The 12,045-nt window shown below is 41.2% G+C and overlaps 1 protein-coding gene across 1 annotated transcript; it reads right to left on the bottom strand.

The window, feature by feature from the left end:
- Window positions 1–1,091: 1,091 nt before the first annotated feature.
- LOC104411602 (CCR4-NOT transcription complex subunit 10-like) lies at window positions 1,092–7,343 on the bottom strand. The gene is made up of 6 exons (XM_010022057.1): window positions 7,234–7,343; window positions 5,274–5,404; window positions 4,475–4,510; window positions 4,258–4,385; window positions 2,824–2,899; window positions 1,092–1,369 (listed from the first exon to the last, which is right to left on the bottom strand). Exons 1-6 carry the CDS (start codon window positions 7,290–7,292, stop codon window positions 1,215–1,217), a joined length of 585 nt encoding a protein of 194 aa, XP_010020359.1. The 5' UTR covers window positions 7,293–7,343; the 3' UTR covers window positions 1,092–1,214.
- Window positions 7,344–12,045: the final 4,702 nt, after the last annotated feature.

Raw genomic sequence — 12,045 nt, 5'->3', positions numbered from 1 at the left:
AGGTGATATCCCAGCTCTACCCTGGAGGTTATCTGCATGAAGTCAAAGAGTAGCTGAAATGGTACAAACCAGCTGGGGAGAGGAAGTGAGGACAGATGCTACCTTCCTAATATGGGCTCAGATTAGTTTATGCCTGGATTAAGTCCTAAGGGTTTAGGGTTACTTATTGCTTACAATAAGTAACCACAATGGCCTTGTTTATGCTGCTATCTTGGAGCCTCCTGGTTTGAGCAAAAGGCAGAAAATCTTTTTGAAAGAAAAAGGTTTTCCTCTGAAGTGAAAACTGCATTGAAAAAAACCAACTCCCAATCCTTTTTCTTAGAGCCATGGTACCTGCACCATTACACCTTCCTTCAGGACAAAGGAAACCCCAGAAGAAGAAAAATCCAAACAAAACTGAAGCAAGAGTGTTCCCCAACACTGGTCCCTTCAGACCACCTGCTGCCTGTTGCCCTACACCCTCTGTATCCTTGCTGTGCTGGCAGAGGCTGAGCAGCTGTACTGGGTTTTGTCCTTGCTGACCAGTCAGCTCTTGTACCTTTCCTCTTTTGGGAGCCTGCATTTTGGCTCTTCCCCTCTCTGAGCTGAAGAGGCAAAAGCAGCCAGAGTCCCTGGGGTCTATGGGAGCAGCCCATGCCCTGCAGCTCACTGTCCCCCACCCACCAATGCAGCACATTAGAAGACAACAGAGACACCCTGGCCTTGTGATTGCACCAGCATGTTCTCCTGCACGCTAAGACTCTGGGGCAGCTTCAGCCACAGCAAGGAGCATACTCCCAGCTGCTGCAGGTAACTGGAATGTAGCTCTATCAACATAGCAAAGCTGGGCAAAAGCCTCCTCTTTGAGGAATACAAACCCATAGCTCGTGTGTATCAAAACGCAGCAGCCAACACAACAGCACAACTGCTCTTTCCACAGGACTTCAGGTGAATTGTACTCTCCCTCCAGTCTCTTCAAAAAGAGCTGAATTACACACGTGGCTAAACTAACTGGTTTGGTAAGTAAACTGCCACTCGCATTTGAAACAGATATCAACGTCTCTTCCTGTAACAACCTTTACAAACTCCTCCAAGCCTGCCCTTCTGTTTCCACGTTTTATTAAAAATTTACATAAATGAACACACTCCAGCAATTGGGGTATGCAGGTGTCCTAGGTTAAAAAAATATACAAAATCCCAAGCCCCGGTGGGCAGGGCAGCAGCAGGTTGAAACCTCACTTCCTTTGAACAGTGGTGAAGGCTGGCATCTGAATGGGCTGGATGGAGTGCACCTGCTGAAAAACGGGCTTCTTCCGCATGTCGGAGAGTGTCTTCACCGAGGGGAGAAGCTGGTTTCTCTTGATGATCTGCAGTGCCAGCTGTGTGTTACCTACAAGACAACTGCTGATTAAAGAAAACCCCAACAAAGCCAAGTATCTTTGTATGACCCGTGAATCACTGTTCTCAGAACAAAGCTCTGGGCCCAGGCCACGTACATGCGTGGTCTTCCTATTCAGTGAAATGCTGACATGGACATGAAAAGCATTAGATAAAACTAAATGTGAAAAGATAGTATCGCTTGGTTCTACCTAGTCTTAGCTGAAGACATCAAGTTTTTACCTAATGCTGGAAGATGCCAGAGCACCTTCTAAATTCCTGAAGGGCGCCTATTTCTCTCTCCCACCTACATAGCAAAACTATCTCACACAAAATGCCCTCACAGTGTGATGTTACAGACAGTAATGTAAATGTCCAGAGGGTTTATAAAACATGCTCTTAAATTAATCTGATTTTTCAATTGTGTGCATGGCCCATCAAATAAATATCAATATAAATGGAAAACTTACTTTGTTAAAAATTAAACCCACAAAACTGTAGGAGAAAACCTGCTACATTCTGAAAAGAATATTTCTCCCTCTTATCATGTACTTTCACTGAAGTTTCAGTTTCAGAAGCGATACACTGTTCTGTTGCCATTTATAGAACAAAAAAGAATGCCTTTAGCTCCTTTAGATTATATACTTTCAAAGGAGAGATGTAAATCCCACTTTCCGCTCTCTTCTGCTCTGTACTACTTTGTTGCAGAAACAAAGGTTTCCAAAATTCCAACTTAGAAATCTCTCTGGAAGAAAGAAAAGCTTTGTAGAAGTCTCAGTTCTGAATACAAATGCTCAAGTGCTCTGCCTGCCTGCAATGTGAGACAACTGAAGGGGAACAACACACTGAACATTTCATAGCATGAGGACATTAAGCCCCAGGGGGCACAGGTCCGCAACTACGACAGCTTCAGTGGCACAGCTGCACCAATCTGTCCATGCTGCAGAATTCAAGTGCAATCTTTCCAGTTTCCCATTATCTAGTTTGGGTTTTTCTTCCATGCAAATGCAGTCAGCCTTCATAAAGAAGGAAGGGTTCTGGAAGAGAGAGTTATGAATATTACAAGCTTTGTTGCAGTACTTGCTGCATAGGTTTGACATAGCTTCTTTGGGAAACCTGGTTTCCAGCTGTCTTTTCATGAAAAGCCTTTCAAACCCTCTTATAGTATAAACCCCATCACATGATTTACTGAGTCTATCCAAGGCTACCGGTTCCTGCACAAAGTATAGAAGTTTTCAGCTCAGAAGATGAATGTTTAGGAAGTCTGGAGCATGCAAGAACAAGATGGCAAGAAACTATGGAATTCAGGGTGTGCATACATGGATCCGTAGCAGTGAAAAATGGAGACAAGACCTAAAGGGTGTCATTCAAAACACTGGCACAGCTCTAGAAAGACTAGGAATGACAACTACTGCCTGCCTCCCCTTGTATCCTACATCTAGGTTGACAGAACATTCCCAAACTTACCATTCTGTAATTCAAGATACACAGCCAGCAGAATAGCCTCTGGAGGGATCTCTTTGGGGTGGATCAGCGAAGCAGCCTTATTGAAAAAGAAAAGGATGGTGAGAAAAAGTGCTTAAGAGAACCATCCAGCTCAAAGAAAGTGCCCCGTGACAAGATTGTTACCACCATCTGAGCTAACAAAAACAAGTAACAATTCATAAACTGAAGACTTTTTCAAACTAATACATTCCAGCAGGTTTATGTATGCAAGGAGAGAAGGAAAGATTATCTGCACTGCAATATGGTTTCACACTAGTTAGCAGGACCATCTGTTATACGCTTATGTTAATATGAATCTGTGATTCTTGGGCCAATCTGTTGTGGTTTCCTGGTGAGATGACAGGTGAAGAAGGTAACCTCCACTGCTCCAAAGTTCAGAATACAAAGTTAACAAGGATTGCTCATTAGCTTTCCATATTTTTTGGCTATGAAGCAATGGATTTACTGTAGATGCAGAAACCTACTATACTTTACATCCACAGATGGCCTTACACTCCTTTGGGCTTTACGCATCTGCTGCAGAGCTCAAACATAGACACCTGCTCAATCCTAAGAAGTCTTGGGAGAAGAAAGAGCAAGACAACTGCCTTAAGCGGTTGAGAACCTCACAGAATTAGAATCTGTTCGCTACACAACTACTGAGAAGTAATTTGGAAGACTCTTGTTGCAGTTTGCAGCTCAACAAATCATTTAAGTAGTCTTTCCTGACAGACAGGAATGGCTACAAAAAGAGACAAACATCATCATCACTGAAAGAGATGGTCCCAGACATAAGAAAGACCAAATGACCCAGGCTAAGTGGAGACAAGAGTTTCAAAAGCAGTGCTTGAGAACTCTTGGGACAAGAGGCAGGCAAGGAACATACCCTCAGCAGAATTGCAGTTTGTTCTCACAGCCCTAAAGTTAATAGTTATAACTTTATAGTTATATCACTATTATATAACTAACTTAATAGCTATATCACTATTATATAGATGGTGAGTTGTAACTGATTAGAGAGAAGTAAACTCAAGGCCCTCAAGAACTTCCTCCTCTGACCTATTACAATTACTACTTGACCATTAAAAAAAAAAAAAGAACAAACACACACACACAAAACAAACTTAGAAAAAGGGAAGAGGTTTCCAAGTCATATTCCACTGTTTTGATATAGCCTAGAAAAAGCAAGTGCTTCCCACAGTGGTACTGAACTGTTTACACAAGAAAGAAATTTTGTATCCTTCATTTTATGTTACTAGCAGAGATTGGTTCATAAAGACAGAAGAGAGGCACCATCTCAGCAAAGTCTGCAAAGAAACCTCGGATATGGAATCACCAGGATTTGCTGTGATCTAAATGGCACTTTGAAGGAAGCACGTTTGTCCCTGAAGCTGTCTTGAGATTTGTTTTTCATACCTGATGAAGACACTTTCGAGCTTTGTCATATTCACTCCTCAAGCAGTAAGCACTTCCAAGGTTAAATAACATCATTGTTCGTGCAGATGTGACCGAACTGGGGTAACACTGTGGGGTCTGCTTGCCAGCTGCAAATAAAGAAGAAGAAACTGCATTTTTATTCCAAGCTGGCCAAGTAAGTTCCTGTACTCTGCTGAATACAGTGGCTGGTACTTACAAGATTCCATTGCCTCATTCTCTCCTTTGTCTGACCCTGTAAAGAAGAAAGAAACACAAAACCCATCATGTTCTGTGAGCTTCTTTAAAGCTTATTACAAAAAGAATACAAAGATACAAATTATTTGCTTCTTTCTTCACAGTCTGACATTAAAGAGGGAAATCATATCAGTTTGCTCGAGAGTTTATGTCACTTACGACTTCCTTCCTTTAATGCTTTTAGATTTGCAGATGAGTACAATGAAGTTTAAACTGTCACTGAAATCAGAGCTGTTGTAGACTTAACTGTACAGATGGGCTCTGAAGTATTTTTCTGTACAGAATACACACTCCCAACTGGAAGCATTGCAAGAAGATACAGATTAACTAAGTTCTCCCCACTGCTATCTCTTAATAAATGCAACAAGTAGACTTCAGTGGCACTCCAAAGCCTGGTGTAGAGACTATAAAGCTGGAAGAGAAGGTATGAAACCCAAACTCAACCATAATGGCACATTTAACAAAAGCAGCTTTCAAAGGTTACCTTCAAACAAGCCAGAACACTACAATATACAGTCCTACTTATGTTACACAATTAACCACTTCAAAGGAATGACAAACATGCAAAAGACAAACCAAAAGCAAAGTAGGAACCAAAGCCAGGAAAACAAAACCACAACAACAAAAACACACACACCCCCCCAACAAGCTACGGTCTTAAGACAAGATGTCTCAATCTTCATTATATTTGTATATAGAAAGTTACAGCAGGAAAGCAGCTGAAAGCATATCCAGTGCTAATGAAGTGTGGGTTCATTAACCTTGATCCTGCTCATTTGAAGAGATCCCAAGGGAAACATCAGTGACATTCTCGGGGTTCAAATGAGTGATGGCATCAGATATTCTGTCTAGAGAGATGAGAGCTTCTGCTGCATACAAATGCCCAAGAAACCTGCAACAGCAAAGGGTTAGGTACAAATGTCAGCATAACAACCCCTAGCATTTCTTATGTAGGACAAACTGAATGCAGTTTTTAATGTGAGTACATGAAAACTATTACCTCAAACACGTGAGTAGAAGTTAGCTTGCTTAGAAGGTACTGCCATAATACCCAGTTCTGACATTTACTGCTTTTAGGTGCTAATGTTGTGAAACAAATCTGCACCTGAGTTATGACCATTCTTGCACAGGAATTGCCACTCCAGAAAGACAGTGCCTTGGCATGGCTTTATCTCAGAGAATTAAAAAAGGAATCCTTACAAAAACACCCGAGGATATAGATACTTCTGTAATTTAAGGTGTTAAGTGACTTTCCACTCAATAAAAATCAAATTAGTTTTCTGATATAGCTGCTTTTGTAAGGACAGCAACTATACAGGCCTGTCCATGGGGCACAAACACCTTTCCAATTGCAGGGTTTGCACTTGATCTAAGCAAGTCTAATGTTTTGACACTTGCAGTTCAGCTCAGCCAGTCAGCAGCTCTCCTTTTCAACTTTGTAACAGAAGGAATTCTGTCAATCAAGAGCATAGTTTGCAAATATTTAATCTGAAACAAAAGTTGAGCAAAATAAAGTTCATGCTTGTTCTATGCAGCTGTATGCAGTACACGTCAAACTGACTGCAGAGTTGGTTGTAATGAAGTACAAAATATCAGGTAAAATATCAATCAGTTGTCAAAAATAAAACCTACAGTTTAGATCTGATACCGAAAACGTAACTTTCTACATGCAATTTATTTCACTTCAGAAAACAGGAACAGTTCAATATTCCCAATATGCACAAAAGCCTTGTTTCCTGGGACCAAGATATATGGCTGTTTGTTGTTGCAAAACAACTGTCAGCTAGCCTTTCTTGCATTACATAGTGGCAACACTGCCTTCACGGAAGGACACGTTACCTTGCAAACTCCTCTAAAGTCTTGCTCATTCAATGCCTGTGCAAAAAGATAGTCTGGAGCATAGGAGCCAAAGAATTTTAACTGGTGTGGACCATTTTAGAGTATGCTGCCAGCATATAAAAATAAGCACAAGTTAGCTTGCTTTCTGCAAATACATCACCAGTTTTGAAAAACAGTACTACAATAAAAACCTCTAATATATTTTATCCTGTGTATGATATAGGAATTAAACATACAAACAAGGTCAGAAGGATAGAGCTAAAGCTGCTTTTTTTCTTTTAATTTGAAGAGATAAATGTGAACTGGTGGGTAGAAACAGAATGAGCTTTGAATATCCTCTCAGAAATACAGTGCCAAATGAGAACTGAGAAAGAGAAAGTGAAGAATGGAACCTATAAGCGCAACAGTAGCAGTGAAGTGAAATTCCTACACCCCAAGATCTGGTGCCCTACTAACTGAGCAAACCTTGCTCTCCAAAGTTGTAGTTTCATAAGGAAGCTTTCAGCAGTACACTGGTTTGGGCTGATGTTGTCTACCCACAGCTGCTCATTCCTGCCCCTTGTGCTGCGCCAACCCCAGCACGTGCAGCCCCACAGTGAATCAGGACACAGACCAGATGGTCCTGCCACTGCTGGAGATTTACAAATAGCAACAAAAGCAGTGATTCTGAATTACATGGAATTCATACACAAAGGAGGGGACTCACGTTCCTGCGTGTCAATGAACATTTAGTCAGGGCTTCAACAAGAACAGGAGCAGGCCAAGCAATTCTTTGCATCAGATACAGAATTGGCAAGCAGCTACAGACATTGGAAGCTTCAACTCTGAACTCTCCAGCAAAAAGCAGGGCTAAGAAAGAAGAAATGACCACGTGAGACTTACTTAAGAGACCCTGACAGCTTTGGTTGCTGAAGAAGTTTATCTGCGTGATTCAATGCCATAAGGTTATCACCCAAAGCCAGAGCCACGTAAGCACTACACGCAAGTATTGAGCACCTGGAAGGAAAAAGAAAAAAAAAAAAAAGAAAAAGAAAAAAAAGGGAGGGGGGAAGTCAATATGTTAAATGGAGAATTCTGCAGCTGTTAAATGCTGAAAAAATAAATCATAAACTTGCAATAATGCCTTTGCATCAAACTATACAGGAGCTAGTGTTCCGTTACCTATGGCCTCAATCGTATTCTCTGAATTAAGAGGTATATACATTGTATCCCAAGAATCACCATGATGTGCTCAGTAGGATTTTGCAATTTTGACCATTCATAACAAATTAAAGAAAGATGGACCTCAACATGTGTCATTTTTCTCGGGGATGCTTTCCCTTTCTCACCCTCTTTTTATTTGTTTTGCCTTGGACTCAGATTTGTACTTGCCCACCCCCCCCCTCCTGCTGCAGCAAAGGGTTGCAAATTTCTAGATTTCTGCGAGGTACAGACACATAACAACAATCAATGAAGTTTCAGCACATTTCACTCTTGCATTCTACAATGTTTGCACACAGGGAGACAATAAACACTGGAGAATTTGGTGTTTCCGGTTTTTAGAGCTGTAACCTGCTGCCAAGACTCCAATTGACCTGTGGCATTTTGTTGCCATCACAGACTTATCTTTCCAAAACCCCAAAATCTCTGTAATAAAATCTGAACTACTTGCATTTTCCATCTGCAAACAATAACCCTACGTCAGGATGCCATTATTAGGTCAAGCTTCACACTTTGTAATAACTGCCCCCTACCTCCTCAGGCACAGCACTTGGGGTTATTTTCCACTTGGTAGGACATCATTCAGTGCAGGCCTTGTCCTCAAGGCACAAGCCTCTGCCTGAGATGCCTTGCTGTGAACACAGACTGTCCTTCTCCAGGGAGGAAGAGCAGATCCTCTTAGTGGGGTCCCACATTGGAAGCGATGGGAGGAAAGCCTTCAACTCTCCCGCCGGTAGGTGGGCTATTACCACGCCAACCTTCTGGCAACTGTCAAGCCCATTTTCAGTCTAGCAGTAAGTCATGTAATTCGTGGCAGGACCTGGGGTGCCTTTATTCCTCTTTCCCAGGAGGTATGCTCCTTAATTACGCACAAGCAGGATAAGAAACTTCTCCAGTGTTTCTTCCCTACCCCCTACTTCCTCTGCACCATGCCCAGATGTCACATCAAATCTGAACACATACAAAAGCTTGAGAGAGGGAGAGGAAAGCTTCCCCAGCTCAAGTCCCAATCCTAAAATATTTCTGAAAGGTTGTGACTGGGGAGGGGGAAGGAATGAGGATTTTTTTTTCCTTTTTAAATCTCTGTAATAACAGTCTGCTCCTAACCAGCCTCTTTTCATCTCTGCCCAAAGGAAGCACAGCTTTTAAACCAGCAGAGATGCAAAGCGTCACCACCTAAATATCCTTTGATACAAGTCAAGGCTTGCAGAGTTGGTTTCTACTGCCCTGTACACCAATAGGTGTCTTCTATTTCCCACAACTTCTTAAAAGTCTTTGTATTTCTGAAAGCGTAAACTCCGACACAAGGTACACTCCAATCACACAACAGGTAAGTGCAGCAAAACTGAAACCTACTCCTCTGCTCTAAAGACTCATCGTTGTTTAACTCTGGTAAGAGCTGGCAAGATTCTTCAGCCACAGCCATCTAAAGAGGAAGAAAATATTCAGGTTTTCTTCCCTGTTCTTGCACACTTGGATCCATTGTTGAGCCAGCTAAACCAAATGCTCAGGAGACCTGACAGCTAACCAGAGCAGAAGAATTGCACCACAAGGGAAAAGACAAACTAGTTTTTCACCCCAGTCAGGATTCTGACAAAACTCCACAGGTCGCCTTTGAGCATGGCAGACTTCCAGCATCACTGAAGCTCCACATGCCCTAAATAAAACTGCCTTTGCACTAGGAAAAAGAAAAATGTTTTTTTTAACTGCCAGATTATGTCAAACAGCCTCTTGGGCAACAGGATTTGTCAGCCCACACAGACTGAAAGCTTACAGCACACAAACTCCCCGTCTGACTTGGCTTATTTCTCAGGCAAAGGGTGAGCCAGAGCAAATCTAGTTCTTCAAAACTTACTACGAAGGCATCAAAAATGGCACTTCTAAACCATTTAGAGAACATCACTAATCTGAGATAATTTCTACTAGCTAACTGAGCACAACAGTGGATATAAACTCTCTTCTTTTTACCATTCAACACAGGCAAAACAATCCAAAATTTGAAGAAATACAGAATGCAGAAGGTGCTTAGTCAAATGGGGATATTCAGCACCAGCAAAGGGGAGATGAAGAGGAAGAACTATGAAGTGGCTGAGAGGAAGAAGAGAGTGAAACAGCCATAGCATGATAAGCATTCTGAGCTTCCAGTATTGCGACAGGGCCAAATAACCCACTGCAGCCTTTAAGTGGATAAAAGAGGCAAAACTGGGTAGTTGGGGGGAGAAAAGGCAATATATGTCTGTGGGCAATGGTGAACCTTACAGTAGTATTACCTGTGAAATTATTAGCAATGCAGTGCTCCTGGAGTACCATATACAATACTAGGGTATGCACACTTCAACAATAGGTAAGTAAATAAAATAAAGCATAATGATGGGCTGGAGATGGCCAACAGAAGAGTCAAAAGACATGGAGGTTGGGGGAGGAAGGTAAAATTGGATCATGAGACTTACAGCAAGGGTTTGCAGTTCAGGACAAATCAGGTGATAAAATTATTCCTTTATGTCTAGCTGTTTGGAAGGGGAAAATTAACATTATCACACAAAGCTGTTCTGTGTAGGGAGAAAAGGGCTACAACCAGGTCTGTTGCTATCCATCTCAACTTTTACAGTAAAATCCACAAAATTTCAGATTTAGTAGCACTGTGGTTTACCAGTACTCCTTCACTCTTGATACATCTCAACAGTGTTGGGTTGTTCTGGTGTGCTGAAACATACCACAGGCTGAGAGTAGAGCAGAGGAACTGGCTTCTCCGAGGATGAGAAGCAACAAGGAGCAGAACTGTTTAGAAGAAACTCAGAAGAAAAATCTGGAGTTTCTACTTCCTATGCATCAACTGTACAAAATCATGCAAACCCCCCACCCCCAGCATTTAGGTTGCCCATTTCAGTTCTAGAAGCAAGCAGGTTTTACAATCCAGTGACTTAACAGGGAAGAACTGAATTGAATAGAGACCCATTCCTCAGGATAATCCTTGCCACCACTCAGTATTTTTTTCTTAATATTCCCTGACTGGACAAGAATTCTCACTTAGCTCCTTAGTGAACAAGACTACAGGAATATACCGACACATTTTTTCACAGCTGTCTGCAGAAACTTACAAGTAGTTTTAGCAGAATCACTCTCTGGGGATGTCTGGTCCTCTGAGTTTAACCACCAAAGCAAGTATTGCAAAAACTAAACCAATGCTTTTCCTTTCCTTATATGATGTTCCTTACCAGAAGCTTTGTAATTCTTGCTAAACTGATAAGTTTTTCCTGACATGTTGTCAGGTTTCATCAGTAGATAACAGCTGGTTGTGAAAGAAAAGACTACATACTAAAAAGGAAAATCACAAAGTGACACCATGTAATTTTGACATGTGGCAACCACATTTTCAACAGCCGGGAGGGAAAAAAAAACCCAAACCAAAAACTTTCAACCCACACCACTGTTTTTAAACCAGCGCTTTCTCTTTTGTGTAGCATACTCTTATACCACTTCAGAATAAATAATCAAGGTCTTAGTAATGTCTCCTCACAGATTCCTGCTAAACTGCTTTTAAAAGAATACAAGTAGATTTGCCACAAAGCAAAGTCAAGGTTAAGCTGGTCATTATAAAACACAGGTTACCTGGGGTTAGGCGGAACAGTGTTTACCCAAGAGTTTAAGTGGGAAATTACTGTATGCTTTGTCCATAATGGAAACTTAAAACAGATTTCTTTTTTCTAAACAGGTGCAAGCTTTATAGTAAGAGAGATTTTCAGTAGGCTGGCAGCCACTTGTAATAATTAACATTGCCAGCAAATGATAATCTTGTTGGGGAAAAGTAAAGAGTTTCCAGATAACATGATACTTATTTAGACACATGGGAGTTACTCTGTTTGGAGAGCACTCAGACTGCTGAACAAGTAACTTAAGGATCTTTCAGAACAAAAAAAAAAAAATCTACAGTCAAATTTTACCTATGTTCTTCCATGGTGAGGAAGTCAAATGCCTGGACAGCAGCAACTCTTCTTTCTCTTAAATGCAAACTATTGATTTACTGTTGCTGAAAGGAGCACCATTCTCATTTGAAAGCAGCATAGCTGCTCTCACCACTTCCTTTTCTTTTTCCCCCATATAAAAAGCATATAATGTTGTGGGGGCTGAATTCCAAACTAGCCTTATTCAAGGCCTTAAAGAGAAAGGTACCACACAGTAATTCCACTTATTCCACCAATCACAACAGCTGTGGTCATGTTTTTAGCTTTGTTGTTTATGGGGCTTGTTTTTTTTATTTTTGCCCAATATATAATGCTAAGCTTATAATTGTGGGATCAAACAGACAAATCCACTTTCTGAACTGAAATTCTGGATAGTTTCTATTTGAACTCAAAGCCCAAGAGAAAGGAAGCACATGCATTTGAAAAAAGGCATCCTTAGATTAACAGCTACAATTCAGTGCTGCAAGTGCTTAAACAAAAAAAAGCCAGGCATGACTCCAGAATCATGGCACAGTTTTATATTTTATAATAA

This window comes from Nestor notabilis, unplaced genomic scaffold (assembly GCF_000696875.1).
Source record: "Nestor notabilis isolate BGI_N333 unplaced genomic scaffold, ASM69687v1 scaffold28639, whole genome shotgun sequence".
Taxonomy (NCBI): Eukaryota; Metazoa; Chordata; class Aves; order Psittaciformes; family Psittacidae; genus Nestor; species Nestor notabilis.
Note: the sequence above shows the minus strand (reverse complement) of the source record. Positions and strands in the feature narration are given on the sequence as shown.

Bases quoted from the DNA above. Each gene is read 5' to 3' on its own strand.
- LOC104411602 (XM_010022057.1), bottom strand. From the start codon at position 7,292: ATGGCATTGAATCACGCAGATAAACTTCTTCAGCAACCAAAGCTGTCA. The intron at 5,405-7,233 runs GTAAGTCTCACG...TTGCTGTTGCAG, and splicing joins AAGCTGTCAGGGTCTCTTAA to GTTTCTTGGGCATTTGTATG. The intron at 4,511-5,273 runs GTTAATGAACCC...TCTTCTTTACAG, and splicing joins TTCAAATGAGCAGGATCAAG to GGTCAGACAAAGGAGAGAAT.